Genomic DNA, 25,790 nt, shown 5'->3' on the forward strand with positions numbered 1-25,790 from the left:
GAGAATTCCAAAGATTCATGACTCCCTGAGAGAAGAAATTCCTCCTCATTTTAAATGGGCGACCCCTTATTCTGAAACTATGCCCCCTAATTCTAGATTCCCCCATGAAGGGAAACATCCTCTCTGCATCTACCCTGTCAAGCCCCCTCATAATCTTATACGTTTCAATAAGATCACTTCTCATTCTCCTAAACTCCAATGAATACAGGCCCAACCTGCTCAACGTTTTTTTCCCTTCATCCCAGGAATCAACCTCGTGAACCTTCTCTGAACTGCCTCCAATGCAAGTATATGCCTCCTTAAATAAGGAGACCAAAACTGCGTGCAGTACCCCAGGTGTGGTCTCACCAACGCCCTGTATAGATAGCTGCAGATTAATGGGAATATGGGTTTAAACTTCAGTTGAGGCTCCATGCTACTCACCTATGTGATCCTCAAAGGCAACAGGCTTGGACACGCAAGACATCGGCCTCCAGGGTAGCTGGAATTTTCCAGGTTTTGGATAGAGGCAGGATGTCACCTGCTCCGAAAGGCAGATATTTCATAGGTGCCTCATTGACTTTAGTTGTGGGAAAAGTAGATCGGCATATCACAGAGATTGACTGGCTGGGATAATTTCATACATCTCTCAAATTACTGGTTTTAGCTATGGCTGGAGTGTTGAACTCTCACTCAAGTGGGCCCGTTTTGGATGACTATTCAGAGGGTGTGTGATTATGGTATGTATGATGTGGGATTATAGTTTTACAGTGTGTATTTCATCATTTGTGTCAGCAATCTCCAGGGAGTCTTGTGTGATAACTCTTTGGAACAAACATGTCGTACAAGACATCAATGTACCTTACTAGTAAATGTGGGATGCTGTTCATGCTGGTGCCCTGAGTCCGTACGTTGCTGTCTGCCACTAGTTGGGTTTTGGCGTAGAGTCAGAAACCATTAATTCCTGTCCAACCTGTGACGTCTACCACCTAGGAGGACAAAGGCAGCTGGCGCATGGGAACCCCGCCACCTCCAAGGTCCCCTCCAAGTCACACGCCATCATAAATTGAAAATATACTGGCATTCCTTCATCGTCGCTGGGTCAAAATCCTGGAACTCCCTCCCTAACGGCACTGTGGGAGCACCTTCACCACACGGACTGCAGCGGTTCAAGAAAGCGGCTCACCACCACCTCCAAGGCAATTCGAGACGGGAAACAAATGCTGGCCTTGCCAGCGACGTCTACATCCCATGAAAATCACCACATCTCTTACTGCAATAAGAAAGTATAACCTGTTCACAAAAATACAGCAAGATGAATCACAGGTTACATAACCTGAGCCAGCCGCAGCCAATGTGACTGAACCTGGGATCCATCACTTTCTATTTTCTGCCACTCATTAGTGCTGCATTCTGTTTTGACATGAATAAGTCTTGTTTGTGTTGGCACAAAGCTTGGCTCCGGTGCGTTGCAGAAAATAGAAAGTGAAAAGGACAGAAGCCCTACTCGCCCGATGGCTCTGGGAGTTATTAAGCCGAGTGTCCTGGATTCAATCTCTGATCTGTGCTGAATTCGCGGAACTCTGCTGGGGGTGGTGGATACAACAATTGAGTTTCGTACCTCTGGGTGAGGGAGAAGAGAAACTCAGCCAAGAATCCTGTTCCTGTTCGCTGCCAAGCAAAATATGCTAAACTGTGCATGTGTGGATGACGGGTGACTCAGTTGTGATGCCCTCGCAAAAGTAACCCACTGACACACACTCTCGATGCTATCGCATGAATAATGACTACTTACTCGAGACAGTCTAGGTTCCATGTTGCCCATACCATGCTACAGTAAAAGCATTCAGGAACGAGGGAGAAATAGGAGAAAATAAACAGGAGTTAAGCTAGAACTGTGTACAACACTACTTGACCTGAGTGCTGCGTACAGTTCTGCTCACCGCACTAGAGAGGGTGCAGAGGTGATTTACGAGGATGTTGCCAGGACTGGAAAACTTAACTATGAGGAAAGATTGGATAAGTTGGGGTTGTTTTCCTTGGAACAGAGGAGGCTGATGGAATATTTAATTGAGGGTTATAAAGTTATGAAGGGCCTCGATAGAATGGATAGGAAGGACCTATTTCCCTTAGCAGAGGGATCAACAACTAGGGGGCATAGATTTAAAGTAGTTGGTGAAAGGATTAGAGGGGCGATGAGGAAACATTTCTCCACCCAGAGGGTGGTGGGAGTCTGGAACTCACTGCCTGAAAGGGTGGTAGAGGCAGAAACCCTCATTGCATTTAAAAAGTACTTAATTGTGCACCTGAAGTGCTGTAACCTACAGGGCTACGGACCTAGTGCTGGAACGTGGGAATGGGCCGGGTAGCTCTTTTCCGACCGACACGGACACGATGTGCTGAATGGCCTCCTCCTGTGTCGGAATCTTTCCATGATTCTATGAAAAGGTGTGCAGCCAAGCCAGTCTGAAGCCAAACAAGGCAAAGGTGGGTGGAGTCTGGCCATTGTATAACTGGAATTAGCTTTACACAAGTACGAAGTTTGCTAGCTTGAGCAAGCTGAGAGATTCAAAAAGAGTTTTCCTCCCAAGGGGAGTTGATTTGGAGTGGACTGACACCGTAGAAAAGAGCTGGGGTAATATCTGTTGAGAAAAGGTCTGAGTGAGAGTTGGAGCTATTTAAGAGCATAGGTAATGTTTGTTAAAGTAGGGGGATCAAAAGGTGCTGGTGGAAGAGGGGGGGGTGTTCCATGACAAAAGACTTGCATTTCTATAGCGCCTTTAATGACAACCAGACATCCCAAAGCACTTTACAGCCAATGAAGTACTTCTTGTAGTTACTTGCAATGTAGGAAACCGGCACAATAATTATACACGGATCCTGCATGGAGGTGGCTCATAGGTCGAATGGCCGTTTTTTTTTTGCCTTCTGACTTTATTTAGAACATTGTCACAAAATAGCATTTCCTTTCATTGTTTGATGAAGTATGTACCCAATTTATGGGGCGGAGGAGCTGCTTTTACTTTATTACAATAGGTAATTATTACGGAGCCCTATTGCGTATGTGATGTGCTTCATGTTGGTTCATGTCCTCTGTGGGTCAAAAGGCCTTGTAGTTCACAGTAGAGGGTTACTCCTGAGTGTGGGCCACACTCCTGTTCTAAGGGATATACTATAAATCGCACTGCTGTACAAACAATCCCCATGTACTTTGAAGGGCTATATTAGCCCTCAATAACTTGAGTTATGGACTAAAGGGAACAGTGAAATGTAAAGATAACCCCTTGAGTGAGCGAGATCTCGTGATCCATTGCTGATGAGGTCAAGTGCATTTACAATGGAAAGAGAATATTGACACATTGCATTAATTAGTAACTTCAGGAGCACATGGAAACAGTTACATACTGAGGGCAGTTCGTCGAAGGTCAGAAGGAAACTGAAGTAACATAGTTATTGTGACATCCGAGAAAATGATTACATTTTCGGTAGAATGTGGAGCGTACAGAGTAAAGGATGATGGGGGAGGAGTGGGGCCCGAGTAGCCAGCATGAATTTCATCGAGACAGCCAGATGATATCATGAACCACAAGTGTCTAACTTGAGAAGTATGTGGCTCTCTCCCATAATGCATGATTAATGGACATGTGTTGAACTCAAATCACAAGTATTTATTATTTTTAATAAGCAAAAAAGTTTGCATTTATTCAGCACCTCATCACATCTTCAGGGTGTCACAAAGTACTGTCAGATGATGAATTACTTCTGAAGTGCAGCCACTGTTATGTAGCCAATTTGCACACAGCAAGGTCCCACGAACAGTAATTGTAAGAATTGACAAGCTAACCTGTTTTGGCGGTGTTGAGAGAGACATGATGGCCAGGACACTGGAATAGTTCTCTCTTCTTTTGTGAACTGTGCTGTGGGATCTTTAATATTCACCTGAACAGGCAGGTAGGGCCTCATAGTTTTCTTCATTTGAGGGACCACATGCATCACTCCCGCAGTATTACTGTGGAGTGTGCGTCTAGATCATGAGTTGTTGTACTGAAGGCCTTTAGACGAGTTCTAACAACTGGGATAAGCCAGCATTTATATTATGATATACCAAACCAGATTTAGTATTTAAATTCAAATGAGATGGAGATTTTGGGGCTCTAGGGGAATCGAGGGATTATGGGGATCAGATGGGAAAGTGGAGTACAGCTCGAAGATCAGCCATGATCTCATTGAATGGTGGAGCACGTTCGAGGGATCGAGTAGCCTACTCCTGCTCCTAATTCTTATGTTCTTAAAAGCAGATTGCACCAGGTTCCACCTTGGAGTCAGTAAGAAACTATTGAGATACTTTTATATCACGTAATTCCAAGGAGGGTACAATTAGGGAATTAGTTGGAAGTTGGTATTATAAATTATAGGGGGAGTCGGGGGCTTGCACTGTAGAATATGTCAATTCTATTTTACACCTTTGCTGACCCCACACCTTAGATGGAACAAGGGCATACTCATTCTTGCTTTTAATATCTATCTCAAATGGACAAATGTTTTTTTTTCTCTACCATTTTGAGTAGTTACCATTTTAAAATCTTCATCACATCACCTGAAAATCCTACGGGCTGGATTTCCTGCCCATTCATAGTTGATGGCCGAAAAGGTTTCCCTTGGCATCGGCTGCTAGCATTTAGGTATTTACTGCCTAATTGATTTGAGCATGTAATCCAGGCTCTCACTCCAGGACAGTACTGAGAGACTGCTGCGTCATCAGAGGCGTAAAACTGCTGCCTTGTCTGCCTGTTACTGTAGTTCAGGTGAATGTTAAAGAGCCCATCACACTACTCCCAAGCTCTCCTGGTGCCCTAGTCAACATCCGTACCTCAACCAACACCAGCAAGGACACATTAACTGGACATGCAACACATTCCTATTTCTGGTATGTTGCCAGTGCATATGGTTGCCATGTTTTTTTTCCACATAACACGTTACTTTGCGCCCAGCGTAATTAATTGCGTGAAATGTTTTGATAATGAGGTGCCCTGGAGCTACTTCGTCCTTGGAATAAGAGGAAACAGTGGCTGAATCAAGTGCTACCTTATGGGCAGATAGTGACTGGTTGTGACATTGTTTTGAAGGACTCCTCATAAGTCAAGGCCTGCCCTGGCAGGTGCCAGTATCTTGCATCTAGAACCGTCATAAAATCGCCATAAATATTTTATATTCGAACTCCGAAAACCAAGTGGCATGGTACCACAGGGCAGAGCATGAATGGAGGGTCCACCATGGCACATGGAGCAGAGTCAGCTGAGGCCTACAAAGTGGGTCTGAAAATCTGAAAGTGTACAGCCTCAACACTAACGTGCTTTCTACATCCATTGCTCTTAACTCTAACAGAATAATCCAGCTCTGCATCGTGAAATAATTACATCGGATATACGGCACAGAAACTGGCCATTCGGCCCAATCAGTCCATGCCGGCGTTTATGCTCCACTCGAGCCTCCTCCCGTCTTTCCTCATTTACCTCTATCAGCATAACCCTCTATTCCCTTCTCCCTCATATACTTGAGCACATAAATCTAGGCTGACATTCCCAGTGCAGGGCTGATGGAGTGCTGCACTGTCGGAGGTGTGCCGTCTTTTGGATGAGACTGCCCTCTCAGGTGGGCGTAAAAGATCCCACGGTCGCTATTTTGAAGAAGAGCAGGGGAGTTATCCCCGGTGCCTTGGCCAATATTTATTTATCCCTCAATCAACAGAAGAAGAAGCAGTATATCTGGTCATTATCACATTGCTGTTTGTGGGAGCTTGCTGTGCGCAAATTGGCTGCCACATTTCCCACATTACAACAGTGACTACACACCAAAAGTACTTCATTGGCTGTAAAGAGCTTTGAGACATCCGGTGGTCGTGAAAGGCGCTATATAAATGTAAGTCTTCTTCCTTCTTTCTAGCGTCTCCTTAAATGCATCTGTACCATTCGCTTCAACCATGCCCTGCGAGTTCCACATTCTCTCCGGATAAAGAAGTTTCTTCTGAATTCCCTATTTGATTTTTTGGTGACTGTCTTATATTGATGGCCTCTAGTTTTACTCTTCCCTGCAAGTTGAAATACTCAAGTGAAAAGGGACCCAGCCTGTTCTTTCCTGATGGGTATAATTGAGTTGTCTTGTAGTTCCCTGGTGTGTGCTTTCTGATGCAAAGGCTGTTTTTCCAGACCGGAAGGGGTTAATAAAGCTATGTCAGCAGTTTGTTCCTGTAAAGGAATTCCTGTAGTTATTTACATGTTAGATGTCAACTGTGCAGGCCCTTTTGGTGCTGCCTGCTCCCTGTGTGATTAACGATGTGGGGAAGGAGCAGTTGCTCACTCGTATGCCACAGAATTTATCTTGGCATTGGGCTCGCACTGACGTCACAGCTGTCAAGCCTGCCTTGGATGCTACGAATTTGTCTTTGAAAAGATCAGTGGAAAACACAAATGGGAAGGACGCGGCCAGGTCAATCGACTGAAACGTGCTTCTCACTGTACGGACACAAATAGAATCTTGTGTTGTCTTTACCTGGTAGGGGATGTTTCTTGAGGGAACACAAAGGTTAGCCTGTACCTTAAGCATACAATAAGGATATCATTTATTAACTACGCAAATACACTGCCAATGGCTTGCTTGCCAGCTTCTGGCTCGGACCTTTATTGCCTTAGTATAACAATAGCCTCGTCTGTCTTGGTGTCCTTGACTTATAAGAATGACTTAGTCGCTAATCTATACAGTGGCCACAGAGACCTGAGGTTTTGTTTCACAGAACTTGTACTCTCCCATGGGCAAAGTTCAGCAAGAGTAACGTTGAGATTTTGACCTGCATCTAAAGAAAGACTTGCATTTCTATAGTGTCTTACACGACCAAAGTACTTTGCAGCCAGTTAAGTACCTTTTGAAGTGTAGTCACTGTTGTAATGTGGGAAATGCAGCAGCCAATCTGCGCACGGCAAGCTTCCGCAAACAGCAATGCCGGAGGTGTCATTGTTCGGATGAGCCGTTAAACCGAGGTTACGTCTGCCCCCTCTGGCGGATGTAAAAATCCCATGCCACTATTTCGAAGAAGAGCAGGGGAGTTCTTTGTCCCTCCTTTCTAACTCTCTCTCTCTCTCTCTCTCTCTCTCTCTCTCTCTCTCTCTCTCTCTCTCTCTCTTGCATTGCTGACAATAGCCCCGCCATCTTGTTTGGTCCCTCAGCCCAAGAAGTGGGGTGTGTGGTTCTGTTTTTGTTATTGTTATGTAATGATGTGGGTATCGTCCCAGTACCTTAAATGTAATGTAAGCACTATGCCACACCACAGAGGGCGCTGTGGTGGGAAACCCTGGTAGTACCTGCAACAGGTGCTATATAAGGCTGACCACCACACCTGAGAGGCACTTTGGAGCTGAACAATAAAGGACGAAGGTCACAGCAGTTAGATTTACACCAGACCGTGTGGAGTCAGTGATTTGTGTGCTACATACACCACAGTTATGTTGATTGAGGGATAAATATTGGCCAGGACATCAGGGATAACTCCCCTGCTCCTCTTCGAAATAGTGCCATGGGATCTTTTACATTCACCAGAGAGAGCAGACAGGGCCTCGGTTTAACGCCTCATCCGAACGATGACACCTCCGACAATCCCTCAGCACTGCACTGGAGTGTCGGCGACATTCTTGTGCTCTAGTATCTGGAGTGGGATTCGAACCCACAACCACCTGACTCGGAGGCCAGTAGTCGGTTTTCAGCCATGACGGCAGAGTGTACTACTGCCCATTCAAAGGCCCACTAGCCTCACTGATGGTGGTGGGTTTCTATGCAGATAGCTCGAGTTCAAATCCCCTTGCCTGACTGGATTAATTTTACGAGTTCTGGCCCAAACTGGTTAAATAAAACTCTGCTGTTGAGGGCAGAGACACATCTTCTGCCGTCCCTTGTGTCCATCCATGTGTTCTGAGCTGTGCCAGCAGCAGAGGCAGCGAGTGCAGTGGGATGACAAAGGGAAGGATGTGAGGGCGCGGGGAGGGGGAAGAGTTGAAAATAGCCAATGTCACAAAATTAAATTTTTTTTCTCGCTTCCATTGTCTCCCCACAGATTGCCTTTGGTGAAAGCTATAGAATCCGATTCTTGAACGAGAAAACAAAGTCATTCGTCTCGAACCCCTACATATCCGCGATCTACAAGCAGGTTGGCTGTTTCCTCTTCGGCTGTGCTGTTAGTCAGTCCCTCACCGACTTGGCAAAGGTTGCAGTTGGGAGGCTGAGGCCCAACTTCCTGGATGTCTGCAAGCCAGATTTCTCAAAAATTAACTGTTCCAAAGGCTATATAGAGGATTATGTCTGCAATGGGACAGCTTCGGCAATTACAGAAGCCCGGTAGGACAGCTTTGTGTCTCTTTCTAACTGATGCACCTCTCTCTCGCTCTCTTTCTCTCTCTCTCTCTCTCTCCCCTGCATTGCTGACATCAGCCCCGCCATCTTGTTTTCTCCCTCAGCCCAAGAAGTGGGGCGTGTGGTGGTATGTGCTCTCACTGCAGCTCTGTGACTGGCTGATCAGACCTGCCCATCCCGGGGGCAGGGAGGGGGGATGGGTGTGGAGGTGTGATAACTGAGTCACCAAGACCAGCAGGTCGCAGGTTTTATCTGTGGTTCAAGCTGAACTAACTGTTGGCCTCAAAATGACTGAATTATGGAACACAAGAAATAGGAGCAGGAGTAGGCCATTTGGCCACTCTGGCCTGCTCCGCCATTCAATAAGACCATGGCTGATCTGATCTTGGCCTCAACTCCACTTCCCCGCCCGCTCCCCATAACCCTTCACTCCCTTATTGTTCTAAAATCTGTCTAACTCCACCTTGAATATATTCAATGACCCAGCCCCCACAACTCTCTGGGGCAGCGAATTCTACAGATTCACCACCCTCAGAAGAAATTCCTCCTCATCTTACATGAGCGGACCCTTATTCTGAGACTATGCCCCCTCGTTCTAGATTCCCCCACATGGGAGGATGCAAAACAGCCAGGGTTTCAGGTGCTGATCGCTGTCCAGTGATCTCGGCTGGAAAGTGTCGCTCGCGTGTGTGCGCGGGATTTTGAACTTTCCGACCTGCTCGGAGCAGAGGTGCCGGCAGACCGTGGGAATCCAGGAAGCCGGGGTTTCCCCGCACCCTGTGGAGTTCTTCCTCCACCGCGTGCATGTGACCAACGGGCTGGCTTCCAGTTGGGCAGGAAACACTGGTCAGCAAGCCACACCAAAGGTGTGGGGTCCGCCGTCGAGGGGTCCGTTTCCCGGGAGAGGGGGGGGGGGGGGAGTGGTGGGGGGTTCCCGATTCCCGACCACGGGGGGGGGGGGGGGGGGGGAGGGGAGAGGAGAGAGAGGGTTCCGACTCCCGACCCCGGGGGAGGGGTGGTTCCGATTCCCGACCCCGGGGTGGGTTCTGATTCCCGACCCCCCAGGGGAGGGGGGGGGGTTCCGATTACCGACCCCGGGGGGGATGGGGGTTTGATGGTGGTTGACCGTGGAGGTGGGGTGGCGCTGGAAACAGCTGGACGCACTCCTGCTCCTCCCTGCCCACAAGGATTGCTACCCGAGTCTGAGCTTTTCTCGCTGCAGCTACTGGGAATCCCAGGGCCCAGGATCCCTGGCCAGCCACAGTTCAACCTGCACAGCAGGTTAAAGCAGATGCCTCGGGGCCCGATTATCATATTTAAAGTGCCAATCCGTGCCCCCGTCCCGCCTGAGTAAATACCGACGTAGGCGGGTTTGGGATCGGGATTTAGGTTTCGAATTCTTTCACTGTTTTCTCATGTTAAAATTCCCGTGTGTAAGTGCGAGTGCACGTCGGGGCTGAAAGCAGGTTTAGGCTTGACCTGTGAGAATCTCCATAGTCGAATAGTCTGCCAGCCTTCGCTGTCTGGCCAGTGGAAAGGGAGCAGCCGGTGCCCTTGGAGTTCTCTTCCCTCCCCCGCCCCGCCACCGCCCCGAGCAAAACCGAATTTTCTCTCTGGCACAAAGTGCTCGCCATTCACCGGAGTGTCTCACTCGGAGTTTTGTGTTTTTATTTTTAGGAAATCATTTTACTCTGGACATGCCTCCTTCGCGATGTACACCCTGCTCTACCTGGCGGTAAGTAACTTTCCAAATTGGCAAAGCAAGTTAGTGTTGAGGCTGTATACTACAGGCAGCCCCCTTCAGACCCACTTTGTAGCCCTCAGCTGACTCTGCTCCATGTGCAATGGCGGACCCTCCATTCGTGCTCTGTCCTGTGGTGCCATGCCATTTGGTTTTCGGAGTTCGAATTTAAAAAAAAAACTACTTACGGCGGTTTTATGACCGTTTTTAGATGCAAGATACTGGCACCTGCCGTGACTTATGAGGAGGCCTTCAAAACAATGTCACAACTGCACAATCTGCCCATAAGGTAGCACTTGATTCAGCCACAGTTTTCTCATATTCCAAGAACTAAGTAGCTCCAGGGCACTTCCTCATATTATCAAAACATTTCACGTAATTAATATTCCATCGGCTGATGTCGAGCTTGAACAAGTCACAACACTGTGGCGTTATCACCGAAACATGTCGTGGGAAGGAGGAAGCGATATAAATTTTTCAATGAAACTACGCAGTACATTTACAAATTCATACATTTAACCATTCCTTGTTTGAATTTTTTAAACTTTGCCCTGATTTGCTTGGGTTTCAACTTGCGGTGAGGTCAGGGGATAGGATTGCAATAGTGCCAGGAGTGCATAGCTTTGGCACCAGAATCTTGGCATTCACACTGGCTTCAAACTCATGAAACAAACATTGCCACTTGGCAACGTCGTAGGGGGCAGTAGAGGGGTACCGTGGTATAGTGGTTATGTTACTGACTAGAAATCCCAGAGGCCTGAACTAATGATCCAGAGAAGTGAGTTTAAATCCCACCATGTGAATTTATATTCAGTTAATTAAATACATCTAGTGTAAAAAGCTGGTGACCATGTAATGACCAGATTGTTGTAAAAACCCATCTGGTTCATTAATGTCCTTTTTTTAGGGAAGGAAATCTGCCATGGAGGGAAATATGAGACTCCAGACCCACAGCAAATGTGGTTCACTCTTAACTGCTCTTCTGGTGATCGCCACCACCTTCTCGAGGGCGATTAGGGATGGGCAATAAATGCTGGTCTTGCCAGCAATGCCCACATCCCGTGAATGAATACAAAAAAAAAAAGTTTAATCACTCTGTATGTGTGCTTCCAGTGTGACAGTCTATTAAATATAAGCATGGAAGTGACCATGCATATTAGCTTAGGAATGTTCAGCATCTTCCTGTGACATCGCTTTCTGCTGTGTCTTAACAGCAGCGATAAGCCATTTAATAAAAGTGCAAACCTGTCCAGATCAATGCAGTGACTACTGATTTAATTTTGCTTATTAAAATGAGCCGTGATCTTTCTGACAGGCGGAACATAAAATCATATTCATCTGCATCACCCTTGTGCTCACTCACCACCCTTGTGCTCACTGACCTACATTGGCTCCCAGTTAAGCAACATCTCGATTTCAAAATTCTCGTCCTTATTTTCAAATCCCTCCGTGGCCTCGCCCCTCCCTATCTCTGTAATCTCCAGCCCCACAACCCCCCCCCCCCCACCCCCGAGATATCTGCGCTCCTCTAATTCTGCCCTCCTGACCATACCTGATTATAATCACTCAACCATTGGTGGCCGTGCGTTCAGCTGCCTGGGCCCCAAGCTCTGGAACTCCCTCCCTAAACCTCTCTGCCTCTCTACCTCACTTTCCCCCTTCAAGACACTCCTTAAAACCTACCTCTTTGGGCAAGCTTTGAGTGCATCTGGAAAATGGTGACATGATAGGTCCAAGTCAGCATGGATTTGTGAAAGGGAAATCATGCTTGACAAATCTTCTGGAATTTTTTGAGGATGTTTCCAGTAAAGTGGACAAAGGAGAACCAGTTGATGTGGTATATTTGGACTTTCAGAAGGCTTTCGACAAGGTCCCACACAAGAGATTAATGTGCAAAGTTAAAGCACATGGGATTGGGGGTAGTGTGCTGACGTGGATTGAGAACTGGTTGTCAGACAGGAAGCAAAGAGTAGGAGTAAACGGGTACTTTTCAGAATGGCAGGCAGTGACTAGTGGGGTGCCGCAAGGTTCTGTGCTGGGGCCCCAGATGTTTACATTGTACATTAATGATTTAGACGAGGGGATTAAATGCAGTATCTCCAAATTTGCGGATGACACTAAGTTGGGTGGCAGTGTGAGCTGCGAGGAGGATGCTATTAGGCTGCAGAGTGACTTGGATAGGTTAGGTGAGTGGGCAAATGCATGGCAGATGAAGTATAATGTGGATAAATGTGAGGTTATCCACTTTGGTGGTAAAAACAGAGAGACAGACTATTATCTGAATGGTGACAGATTAGGAAAAGGGAAGGTGCAACGAGACCTGGGTGTCATGGTACATCAGTCATTGAAGGTTAGCATGCAGGTACAGCAGGCGGTTAAGAAAGCAAATGGCATGTTGGCCTTCATAGCGAGGGGATTTGAATACAGGGGCAGGGAGGTGTTTCTACAGTTGTACAGGGCCTTGGTGAGGCCACACCTGGAGTATTGTGTACAGTTTTGGTCTCCTAACTTGAGGAAGGACATTCTTGCTATTGAGGGAGTGCAGCGAAGATTCACCAGACTGATTCCCGGGATGGCGGGACTGACCTATCAAGAAAGACTGGATCAACTGGGCTTGTATTCACTGGAGTTCAGAAGAATGAGAGGGGACCTCATAGAAACGTTTAAAATTCTGACGGGTTTAGACAGGTTAGATGCAGGAAGAATGTTCCCAATGTTGGGGAAGTCCAGAACCAGGGGTCATAGTCTGAGGATAAGGGGTAAGCCATTTAGGACCGAGATGAGGAGAAACTTCTTCACCCAGAGAGTGGTGAACCTGTGGAATTCTCTACCACAGAAAGTAGTTGAGGCCAATTCACTAAATATATTCAAAAGGGAGTTAGATGAAGTCCTTACTACTCGGGGGATCAAGGGTTATGGCGAGAAAGCAGGAAGGGGGTACTGAAGTTTCATGTTCAGCCATGAACTCATTGAATGGCGGTGCAGGCTAGAAGGGCTGAATGGCCTGCTCCTGCACCTATTTTCTATGTTTCTATGTTTTGATCATCTGCCCTAATTTCTCCTCATGTGGCTCGGTGTCATTTGTTTTGTCTCATAATACTCCTGTGAAGCGCCTTGGGACATTTCACTGCGTTAAAGGCACTATATAAATACAAGTTATTGTTGGATCAGGAATTAAAAAGCCTCAAGTGCAGCAAACTCCGATATCAGTGTTTGAGAGTTACACTTTCTCTCTCCCTCTCTCTCTCTCTCTCTGTCCAATGTTACATCAGGTTGAATATGAAAAAAAATGTGTCTTTGTTAAAGAGTAAACAAGGTGTTCGACTGGCTTCACGGGAAAGACACCCTCCGCTGCAACGACTCTCAGCAATGTTTCCGAGGAAGCCGTGTTCCCTTTATTCAATCAAGCGATTTATTTTTTTACCCTGTTTTGTTTTGGAGTGACAGAGTTGTGCTGGTGTAAATTACAGGCGGCTTTTCACCTGGACCAATGTGCTATCTCTCGGGACCATTTGCCCCAGTTCCAATGAATGAGCAAGTACTGAAGCCAATCCTATCAACTGTTTGAGTACAGTCACTGTTCCATTCAGTCCCAAGCTCTCTGGAGGTAGCCGGTTGATCGCCTAGTGCCTAGGGAAACATGCAGAACAGCCCCAGCATCGTCAAGCACAATACAAATAGCTAGAAGAAAGATTGGCCCAGGAACTTGCTGCCCTGATGAAATCATTTTGCCTATGAAACTGACTGACTGCAATTTTCAGGATGTACCACATGCGCAGCCTAACGCAGAAATCCAGAAGTTGTGGTCTGTCATTCACTACTCCTCTACAGCTGTGCTGTGGGCCCCGGCCCCCCCCACCCCCCTCTGCCCAACCATTTAAAAAGAAACCTCCCCAGAGCCTGCAATCAGTGAAATCACTGATCTGATGATGAGACACAAACCCTCACCACATTTAAAAAGTACTTGGATGCGCACTTGAAGAGCCGTAACCTGCAGGGCTATGGACCGAGAGCTGGAAAGTGGGATTAGGCTGGATGGCTCTTGGTCGGTGCAAACACGATGGGCCGAAATGGCCGCCTTCTGTGCTGTAAATGTCGATGATTCTATGAAATTGCGGGCCATTAACATATAGTTTTAACATCTCGTGCAATGTTTACTCGCGGGTCATTGGAGTGTGGTTGTTGGAAGCCGCACAAAATGGGTCCAGTAACAAACTGTTAGTACAATAATCTGCTTATTCTCAAAGTGACCCACGTGCAATTTTCTTAAAACCAGAAGGTAAATATTGAATTCTGCATTGAGGGTGGCTGCTCTCCACAGCCCGAGTCCCCACATTCCGATTGGTGTGCGGGTGACGTTGGGAGGAATAGCTGTTCCTTTTGCACTTTAAATGCAGCAGCACCACTTGTGCTGCTCTGGGGTGGGCATAATGAGCGCCAAGTTCAGCACATTTACCCGCTCCCAGTTTCTAAACTGAATGTAACATGATTCCACCGCATCCGTAGCAACACTGTAAACATCACATACAAGCACGAATGGGGCAGGCTTGCACACGAACTGTGCCGCCAACACAACTGCTTTGGGCAGAACTGAAATAAAATGTAGTCCCCTGGTCTCTCATCCTCGCTTTCATTTTAAAGATATTTGAATGTACCCACTCTGTCCCATCAGCAATCTACATTTAAGGAGCTAAGTGCCTCGTCAAGTGTGATTAACTGTATATTAAAGAAAGACTTGCATTTATATAGCGCCTTTCGCCAACACTGAACATCTCAAAACGCCTTACAGCCAATGAAGTACTTTTTGAAGTGCAGTCACTGTTGCAAAGTGGGCGACGCGACAGCCAATTTGCGTACAGCAAACTCCCACAAGCAGCAATGTGGTGATGTTGATGGAGGAATAAATATTGGCCCAGGACACCGGGGATAACTCCCCTACTCCTCTTTGAAATAGTGCCATGGGATCTTTTACATCCAGCTGAAAGAGCAGACGGGGCCTCGGTTTAACATCTCATCCGAAAGACGGCACCTCCGACAGTGCAGCACTCCCTCAGCACTGCACTGCACTGCACTGCACTGGGAGTGTCAGCCTAGATTTTGGTGCTCATGTCTCCGGAGTGGGACTTGAACCCACGACCTTCAGACTCGGAGGTGGGGTGCTACCCACTGAGCCACAGCTGACACTGGAGTCAAAGTGTGGAGAATAAATTGTACACGAGGACAATGCACGATGGTTTATTCCTGTTTTTATACAGTTGAGAATTATCAAGCATTGAGCTGCAGCATAGCAGCATAAACTATATCTCCAAGATGTTTAATGGAGGAGCCTGCCATTAGATGTGCTTTTGATTAACTTAATTCCATTTCCAGCTTGGCACATTCCCTACACCCACACACCCTGACGAGCTTGCCTTTTAGTGATGCAATACAGAAACATTAGTCTCTGTGCTCCCCACTTCCTGTCTGCTTTCAGTCTCTGATCAGTTCCAGTCAATCTTCTTTACGTTTATTTCATTTTACAGGAAAGAATTGGCTGGAAATTCCATGTTGCGTGCACAACCTGTGCCTTTTGATCACTTTCTCAAAAGCTGACCTATTAGAACATAACATAAGAAATAGGAGCTGGAGTAAGCCACCTAGCCCCTTGAGTCCGCTCTGCCATTTAATAAGATCATGGCTGATCTGATCATGGACTCGGCTCCACTTCCCCGCCCGCTCTCCATAACCTCTTATTCCCTTATCGCTCAAAAATCTGTCTATCTCCGCCTTAAATATATTCAATGACCCAGCCTCCACAGCTCTCTGGGGCAGAGAATTCCACAGATTTACAACCCTCCTGAGAAGAAATTCCTCCTCATCTCAGTTTTAAATGGGCGGTCCCTTATTTTGATACTATGTCCCCTAGTTTTAGTTTCCCCTATGAGTGGAAATATCCTCTCTGCATCCACCTTGTTGAGCCCCCTCATTATCTTGTATGTTTCTGAATTGCAATGCGTATAGGCCCAACCTATCTTAATAAGTCAACCCCCCCCCTCCTCTCCGGAATCAACCTAGTGAACCTTCTCTGAACAGCCTCCAATGCAAGTATATCCTTCCTTAAATACGGAGACCAAAACTGTACGCAGTACTCTAGGTGTGGCCTCACCAATACCCTGTACAGTTGTAGTCGGATTTCTCCTGCTTTTATGCTCGATCCCTGTTTCAATAAAGGCCAACATTCCATTTGCCTTCCTGATTACTTGCTGTACCTACATACTAACATTTTGTTTCATGTACAAGCACTTTGCAATTTTTCTCCATTTAAATTAGAATTTGTTTTTCTATTATTTCTGCCAAAGTGGATAATCTCACATTTCCCACATTATACTCCATCTGCCAATTTTTTGCCCACTCACTTAGCCTGTCTGTATCCATTTGCAGATTTTTTGTGTCCTCCTCACAATTTGCTTTCCCGCCCATCGTTGTATCATTAGTAAACTTGGCTCCATTACACTCGGTCCCTTCAACCAAGTCATTAATATAGATTGTAAATCGTTGAGGACCCAGCACCGATCCCTGCGACACCCCAATAGTTGCTGTTTGCCAACGGAAAATGACCCATTTACCCCGACTCTCTCTATTCTGTTAGTCAGCCAATCCTCTATCCATGCTAATATATTACCCCCAACCCTGTGAGCTTTTATCTTGTGCAGTAACCTTTTATATGGCACCTTATCGAATGCCTTCTGGAAATCCAAATACACCACATCCACTGGTTCCCCCTTATTCACCCTGCTCGTTACATCAAAAAAATTCCAACAAATTTGTCAAACATGATTTTCATTTCATAAAACCATGCTGACTCTACTTGATTGAATTTTGCTTTTCCAAATGTCCCACTACTGGTTCCTTAATAATGTACAGTGTCAGGATCTTCCCCCAAACTTGCTGATGTTTCCAAGATACTAAATCTTTACCTTTTGGTGGGTGTATTGTACTTTCTCAGCTTTTTGAGCCCTACAAACTAATTAAATCCACAGTGCAGAAGATCATTATCATAAATCCAGTTTAGGAAGGCCCTATGGACCACCTTTTCAGGTGGTCAAAGTTTACTGCCTCACAATTGGTTTTCTAATCCGATCTTGCTATATGTACAATACCATTCAATTCTCCATTAGGGGTGTTATCCCCAATGTCCTGGCCAATATTTTTCCCTCAATCAATGTCACCAAAACAACTTATCTGGTCATTATCGCATTGCTGTTTGCGGAAGCTTGCTGAGCGCAAATTGGCTGCCGTGTTTCCAACATTATGACGGTGACTACACTTCAAAAATTACTTCATTGGCTGTAAAGTGCTTTGGGACATCCGGTGGTCACGAAAGGCTCTATATAAATGCAAGTCTTTCTTTTTATAACTAAATTTGACACTGCGTCAGTCCTGTGGCTGTTCCCTATACCAACTCCATGTTTTCCTCGTGTATACATGATCCAAACAGTACGCAGTACTCCTGGTGCAATCCAAACCGCACTGTCCTGTTTAAGTATGATTTGGTAATATCCCTTGGCATTCTTTCCACTTTGTTTATTGCTGCTCCAAAGTGATTAGAGATGTTCAAGTGCTTAGGTGACAGCATTGGCTCAGTGGGTAGCACTCTCACCTCTGATTCAGAAGATTGTGGGCTCAATTCCCGATCCAGAGACTTGAGAAAATAATCCAGACCAACACTTTAGTGCAGTACTGAGGGAGTGCTGCACTGTTGGAGGTGCCGACTTTCGGATGAGATGGTAAACTGAGGTCTTTTCTGCCCATACAGAAGGGCGTAAAAGATCCCAAGGCATTAATAATGAAGAATAAATGGGTCGTCCTTCTGGTGTCCTGGCCAATATATGTCCCTGAATATACATCACCATTTAAAAAAAAAACAATGGATTATCTGGTGATTTATCCCATTGTTGTTCTTGCGCACGTTTCTCCACATTATAATCGTGACGACACTTTAAAAGTATTTAATTACACCAGTTGGAACAATGTCTGCTAGAGAAGAGCAGCAAATCTGACTGGAACTCTAAATCCAGGTGAAGGTTGGAGATGTGGACACATTCGGGACAGTTTTGAATTTGGATCTCCGCTGGTTCTTCCTGTGGAAATTTGCAACTTCCTGCCAGGAAACTAAGCAAAAAAAATGAGCCTAGAACAATCGCATAGGGGAGTGAGGGGATGCTTTAGCCTTGTGGTGCCACATATGATGTGTAAAACTCACCATAACCTGTGTGGTTTGGCCCCAAAGTTTCCAAATTGGAACCAGTACAGTAGCTTCACAAACAAAGACTTTGTGCTCATATTCTGAGCTGTGTGCCGCTGTACTTATGAATCCAACTTGAGACCTTCTGACATCTTTCCACGGGTGGCGACATTCTGGCTTCCATCTCCTTGATGATTTCATGTTGCACCGGCCTACTCAACGCCAGGTATTGTGTTGTATGGCGCTGAGCTCAGTAAACGGATCACAGGACAATATTGTGCATTTGGCACAGTGCATCTCACTCAGGAAGTCATCGGTGGGAAACCTGAAGTAATTAAGCAAGCAGGAAGACGGCAGCTTGTCGCCACCCACTCTCATGAAGTGAAATGACAATGCTTCGAGCTGAACTTTACCACAGTGCACAAACACACCCATCTGAACACTTGTGTTTATGAGGAAACTGTTGAAGTTTGTCATTTTTTTTTTTAAATAGGGTAGAGATCCCCTTTAAATAGAGCGGCACTTCCCTTTCAAAACAAAACAAACCTTTCAGGCTATTTCTTGCCTCACACTAGAGCTCTTCAGATGTTGCTAAAAATTCATCTCTTTTTGGAGGCTGTTGCGAGGGTGGGGCAGACATGACAGGACTTCGAAGTGTCGGCCAAGCTCGATGTAGAGCACGTACTGCTCTCTAGCGCCAGCACTCTGTTTCCTGTGGGGCTGAATCTGCTGTAGGAGATACCGGACCTGAGATCGAATGAGCCTGCTGTAGTCAGAAGGGATGAGCTGGAAGGAAAAAGATTGGTTGAAAAATTTGAGTTAAATTCTGACACAGCAGTAGGTTGTAGACAGAAAAATGGCTGCCCCCCCTGGGCTGAAATCCATGCCTCTGGCTTTACTGTGACCTCCACCTTTACTGTTGCTTTTTTTTTAAACCAAGACTGTATTCTCTGCCGCACTGCCTCTATTTCAGTTCCTGATCTGCTCCTATGGGCTCTCTTCTTCTTCGCAGTCCCCCGGAGTGGAGGATGACTTCTCCAGTCTCTGTCACAGGTGGGGCAGACGGTGGTTGGAGGGATGGATGGGTGGGGTACTTGGTTTGCCGTATGCTCCTTCCACTGTTTGTACTTGGCTTCCGCGTGCTCCCGGCGACGAGACTCGAAGTGTTCGTATGCTTCTCCTCAACTTTGAGCGGTCTTGGGCCAGGGATGTTACATTTTTTTCAAGGAGGCTTGAAGCATTTTCTGTGTCCTCCTGGGGCTCGCCTTCCGTGATGTAGCTCGGGGTAGAGCGCTTGTTTCAGGAGTCTTGTCGTCATCATAGGCAGTCCCTCGGAATCGAGGGAAGACTTGCTTCCACTCTTAACATGAGTTCTCAGGTGGCTGAACAGTCCAATACGAGCGCCACAGTCTCTGTCACAGGTGGGATCGACAGTGGTTGAGGAAAAGGGTGGGTGGGACAGGTTTGCCGCACGCTCCATCCGCTGCCTGCGCTTGATTTCTAAGTTCCCGGCAACTATGGCGGTGCTGCGTTCCGGCCTGTCGGTGTTGGGGTTGTCCATGATGGTCCTGACGTTCCAGGTCCCGAACCTCATGTTGACAGGGTGGAGGATGCCTGTGCGTGAGTTCTTTTAACGTGGGGTGGCCGTTGCACACTGGTAACCACACGGGCTGAGCTGAGCAAGGTCTTGATCCAGTGGCAAGGGGGTCCAAGACAACTGGAGACCAGGCACTGCTGTATGTTGCGCAGGTGGGAACAACCAAGTCAGGATCAGGCACTTCCCCGCTGTGCGGAACGGGAAAACCAGAGAGTGTTGTAGCTTCAAGTCCCACTCTAGGACTTGAGCATTTAATCAGCAACAACTTGTATTTATACCCCTCCTTTAACATAGTGAAACATCCTAAAGCGCTTTACAGGAGTATTATGAGATTAAAAAAAATATGATACTGAGCTGCATAAGTAGAAATTAGTGCAGGTGACCAAGTATCGGGCATGCAGACGATGCAGCCCGTCCACGGGAGCTGGTCGAGCGTGGTCAGTGCCTCGATTCTGGGGATGTTGGCCTGAGAGTGAACGGTGACATTGGTACGACTATCAAGCCAATGAATTTGCATTCCGCTATCATTTTAATAAATGGCGAAACCCGGAGCGCAAGGGACTGGAAAATCCAGCCATGTCTCTTTTCACACTTCTAAAACATGGATCGCCACTAAAAATATTTAAGATTCCCCTGAGTTATTCCAGCTTGACCTTTAAACTCTCGGCTGCACGTGCTGGTGAAAGTGATTTGAATAGTCATTATAGATGAGTGATCTGTGGAAAGCAGGCATTTTCTGGTTATCTGAGGACACGATACCGTCGAGGGGCTTGCATGTCACTGACAGTTTATCATGGCACTTATCTGGAGCTAGCTATGGAATGTCTGTGTGGGTGAGAGGGGGTGGAGGGAGAGAAGGAAAACACAGAGCAGAAGAAAGAATTGGAACCTTTGTTGTTGCGAAGTTCTTCTAAACCCCATAGTGATTTTATTTTGGCTTGAAATCATGCCGCGAGATATTTACCCAAAGGTTTACGCGCTTCATTCAAATAACACAGGAATTTCATACATGCTTCTTTGTTCCTAATATTGTACAGCATGGTTTCAGGATATTCCAAGTATTTATTTCTTTTTCAAAATAAACAAGGTATTTTCTGACCAGTAAATTAATCGGTATACAAAAGCAAAATGCTGCGGATGCTGGAATCTGAAATAAAAACAGGAAAATACTGGAAACACTCAGCAGATCAGGCAGCATCTATGGAAAGAGAAACACAGTTAACGGTTCAGGACGGTCATCCTTCATCGGAACTTCCCTTGTAGGAATACCCACCTTGAAGTTCTGCTCTTCCCTCTGTTTGTCTTCTTCATTACTTTCCGTTTCACTTCAGTTCTGACGAAGTTCTGCCGAGATTTCCAGCATTTTCTGGTATATTATAAATGAATCCGTATGTACAGGACCCTGCTGTGCTTTCAGATGTTGGCCGAGGCTTCTTAATTGGAATGCCAATTACCTTTACCATTTGGAATTCTAGGCTGTTCAGTCCAGGGAAGTAATAATACTTCATAAACAGTTAACAGTATTTCCAACATTGAATACAAGGATTAACTCCCAGCGAGTGGACTGCTGGGAAAAGCAATAACGAAAAACAGTTTAACAGAAATAGAAGGAAAGGAGGCTTCAAATTGAAAGGTGCAGCTGAGAAAGACATGACCCTTGCATCATCACTCCACTTAGTGCTTCACAGGCACTTTGAAGTGTAGCAGCCATTTTGCACACCGCAAGATGATGCCACCAATATGTTTTTTGTGTTACTGGTTGAGGGAGGGATGTCTGCCAGGAGATCTGAAAAACTCATTATTGTGAAAAGTTCAGTATCCGCTGGGAAGGCAAACTGGATCTCCGATTTCATCTCATCTGGAGATGGCATCTCTGACTCTCACCAAGACACTAGAGTGTCTCCGTGCCCCACGCTAGGATTTAAGCAGGTAGTCTCGGCTGACACTTTCTCAATCCAAGGTGACTGAGCCATGTCCTCTCCACCTGCACCTTCCACAGACTCAGTACAATTTACCCCATCAGATATCTCCTATGGGAAGGTTCTATATGAATACTTCCTGATCCCAAAGTTAATCAGACAAAACTCCAGTGCATTGGGGAGACTTGATTGAGGTGTATAAAATTATGAGGGGCCAAGATAGAGTGGATAGGAAGGACCTGATTCTCTTAGCAGAGGAGTCAATAACTAGGGGGCATAGATTTAAAGTAATTGATAGGAGGTTTAGAGGGGAATTGAGAACTTTTTTCACCCAGAGGTGGGTGGGGGTCTGGAACTCACTGCCTGAAAGGGTGGTAGAGGCAGAAATCCTCCTCGTATTTAAAAAGTACTTGGATGTGCACTTGAAGTGCTGTAATCTACAAGGCTACGGACCAAGAGCTGGAAAGTGAGATTAGGCTGGATAGTTTTTTTTTGGCCGGCGCGGACATGATGGGCCCAATGGCCTCCTTCTGTGCTGTAAATTTCTATGATTCATCCATCCTGACACCTCCAGAATTCAGTCCTGGTCAAGGAATAATGCATCCTGTGACGTTAGAGAAAAAATACATTCTTTTTTTAAAAGCACCATATCTAAAACATGACTTCTTATTTGTTGCTCCTTTTCCCAGCAGTATAATAAAACTACACATTGCCTTACAGTCAGTTCTGGTGTGTCAGCATCAAAGACAATGAGGTCGATATTGCTCTGTTTAGCGATGCCCTCCAGGGAGTGCTAACTGGGCGTGAACAGTTTTTGCCCTGCAAAATTGTACGGGAGTTAGCGGAGGTGTTGCCTACAGTAGCGCCCGGGGCCGCCGCACAACCACCGATTACATCATCGTCGTATGCAGCGACCCATTAGCACTGTGCGCCGACTCCTTTCTGTCCAGCGGCGGACATTGGCTAGCGCCCCACGCGCGGTGTCAGCTTCAACCTCGCGGGTCGCGAACCGGGGCGGAAGTTAAAGGGGAGGTCAGGAGAGCCCCGCGCCGCCATCTTACCTGTATGGCCAACTCACCGGTGTTGGCCCCTTCTTTGCTTCTTTGGCTTGGTCCGGGCTGCCATCGTGCAGCCCGGCACCACGCCGCCCTGGTGGCCCAGTGGGGACCATCAGAGGCCCGGCTGAGTGCGCAGCGGCCCTCCCCTTAAAGTGAAGGGGAGGGCGCTGCCGATCGCGCCCCAGTAATGACCCGGAACCCGGCCCCATCAGGAAGTGGAGCGTGCAAGATGGCGCACCACCTCTTGTGAGGGGCGGTAACCGCCATTTCACGGCCAGGGCAGGACTTCCGCACTGGGCGCAGGAAGTTCCACCATCTTCAGTTCATCTGGAGTCTGTCATACTGTGGGCAGAGTGACCCGGCAATACTGTGTGTGTGTCTGTATTCTGTATTTGCTGACCTATTGTAATACACTATTTATTTTGCTGTACAATGTTGGGGGGGGGGGCAGGGCGGGGGGAACATGCACTGGTAGCGCAGCTCCCTTTTGGGTAGCTGACAGTGTTTTTCAGAAATAGGGCAGGAGACCCAGAGGCTATGTCAATATTTACAGGAGGTCCCCCAAGGGGTGTGCAGTATTTGTAGGAGATTCCGTGAATGTGTCAGTATATGAAGTATATGAAGGAGGGCCCCGCAAGTGATTATGCAGAGGTGCGTTGATATTTACAGCTCTCCTCGGAAGGTTTTACTTTTTGCAGGGAATCCGAGGGAGTGTTAATATATATCAGGCACCCCCGATTGTTTCAGTATTGGTAGACATCCTCTGTCAGCATGTCAGTTTTTACAGGGGATCCCTGGGAGAGTGTTAATAAAAGAAAAAGACTTGCATTTTTATAGCGCCTTTCATGACCATCAGATGTCCCAATGCTTTACAGCCAATGAAATACTTTTAAAGTGTAGTTAGTCACTGTTGTAATGTGAGAGATGCGGCAGCCAATTTGCAAACAGCAATGTGATAATGACCAGATCATCTGTTTTAGTGATTTTGATTGAGGCATAAATATTGGCCCAGGACACTGGGGATAACTCTCTTGCTCTTCTTCGAAATAGTGCCGTGGGATCTTTTACATCCACCCGAGAGAACAGCCTCGGTGTAACGTCTCATCCGTAAGATGTCACCTCTAACAGTGCAGCACTCTCTCCGTATTGCACTGGGAATGTCTACCTAGATTTATGTGCTCAAGTCTCTGGAGTGGGACTTGAACCCACGACCTTCTGACTCTGAGGCGAGCGTGCTAGCAACTGAGTTACAGTTGACATTTGTGTAGATGGTCCCTGGGAATGCATTAGGATTGACAGGAGATTCAAGGGAATGTGTTAGTATTAGCAGGAAGTGTGTTAATATTTGTAGATGGTCCCTAGGAGTACATTAATAATTAGAGGGGATATCTGTGTCAGTATATGTAGTGGCTATCAACACTGGAAAAAGTTTTTTAAAAAACTAGTGCATTGAATGTCTGCCATCATCAGAGGAAAAATTTCAGTATTGAAGGTTGACTTTAAAAATACTTTTTCTTTCCAAGTTTTATCTGGAAGCCCGGTTTACCTGGAAGGGAGCACGGCTGCTGAGACCACTCCTACAATCGCTCTTAATCATGATGGCATTTTACACCGGACTTTCCCGTGTGTCAGACTACAGGCACCACCCATCAGATGTCTTGGTGGGGTTTCTACAGGGAGCATTAATCGCCTACTGGATTGTAAGTAGTCATATTTTTTTCTCTAACTGTAACAAGGGGGTGGGATGGCATGTTTGTCATCGGCTCGAGAGAGAGGAAAAATATTAGCCCAAGTTCCTTCTATCAATTGGCACTCTGACTCCTGCAGGGAGAATGTTTCCCCCGGGCTGGGGAGTCTAGAACCAGGGGTCAGTCTCAGAATAAGGGGTCAGCCATTTAGGACTGAGATGAGGAGAAATTTCTTCACTGAGGGTGGTGAATCTTTGGAATTTTCTACCCCAGAGGGCTGTGGACGCTCAGTCATTTGAGTAAATTCAAGTCAGAGATCGATAGATTTTTGGATATTAAGGGAATCCAGGGATATGGAGATAGTGCAGGAAAGTGGAGTTGAGGTAGAAGATCAGCCATGATCTCATTGAATGGCGGAGCAGGCTCGAGGGGACGAATGGTCTACTCTTGCTCCTAATTCTTATGTTATGTTATGAAGTTGGGTGAGGACAAGATCGGGCATGATGCCCTTTGATTGAATACTTTGCTGGCACTCATTGTGTAGACTCTCAGACCTGAGTGTTTGGGCTGACTCTTGACCCCCACACACAGGTGGGTTGGGGTCGAGTGAGATGTTAAGACGTTAAAGATCGCAAACCCGCCCATTTCTGGGTTTAACGGAGGTGCGGCAAGGCGAGGAGAGCAAACTAATGTTCCTCCTGAGATGCGCAGCCGTGCAGTAATCTCTCAGGTCCCACGCAGACCACTCGCCGGTTGTCATACTGTAAACACCGCGCATGCGCAGAAATTTAAAGGGACTGCGCATTAAAAGAACCAGGCCACGCAGCTTACAGGAAACATTGCAGCCAACCTGCTCCCAGAAGGCGGGCTGGCCAATTAAATGTTTTAATGAGACTGGCAGCTTCTGATTTAACCCTGGCCAGCCGGGTTTCCCAGAAGACTGTTACCCAATTTAGCCGAGAATGCTTGACTGAGAGTGACACTGGTGAAATCCTGAGATATCTGCCAACTGGAACACCGACCTCCTGCTCGAGAACAACTGGGAACAGGTGGAACAGATGAAATAAAACAATCTTTTGATAACAGCCATTTTACAATTGCAGGCATATGTAGGAAATTAATGTGGACAAATGAAAGGTACAAATCCCAGGGGACACCAATTAAGCATGCGTAATGGAAGTCAGACA

General features: G+C 46.5%; 1 protein-coding gene across 2 annotated transcripts in view; it reads left to right on the forward strand.

Annotated features, from left to right (window-relative positions):
* LOC139237920 (phospholipid phosphatase 3-like) overlaps window positions 1–25,790 on the forward strand; it is an 85,152-nt gene that overhangs the window by 51,936 nt on the left and 7,426 nt on the right. For both annotated transcript variants that reach the window (XM_070867216.1, XM_070867217.1), the window contains exons 3-5: window positions 8,081–8,361; window positions 10,054–10,111; window positions 24,439–24,615. In XM_070867216.1, coding sequence (XP_070723317.1) covers window positions 8,081–8,361; window positions 10,054–10,111; window positions 24,439–24,615 — 516 coding nt within the window. The remainder of the gene's footprint in view (window positions 1–8,080; window positions 8,362–10,053; window positions 10,112–24,438; window positions 24,616–25,790) is intronic.

The sequence above is a fragment of the Pristiophorus japonicus genome, chromosome 24 (genome assembly GCF_044704955.1).
Source record: "Pristiophorus japonicus isolate sPriJap1 chromosome 24, sPriJap1.hap1, whole genome shotgun sequence".
NCBI lineage: Eukaryota > Metazoa > Chordata > Chondrichthyes > Pristiophoridae > Pristiophorus > Pristiophorus japonicus.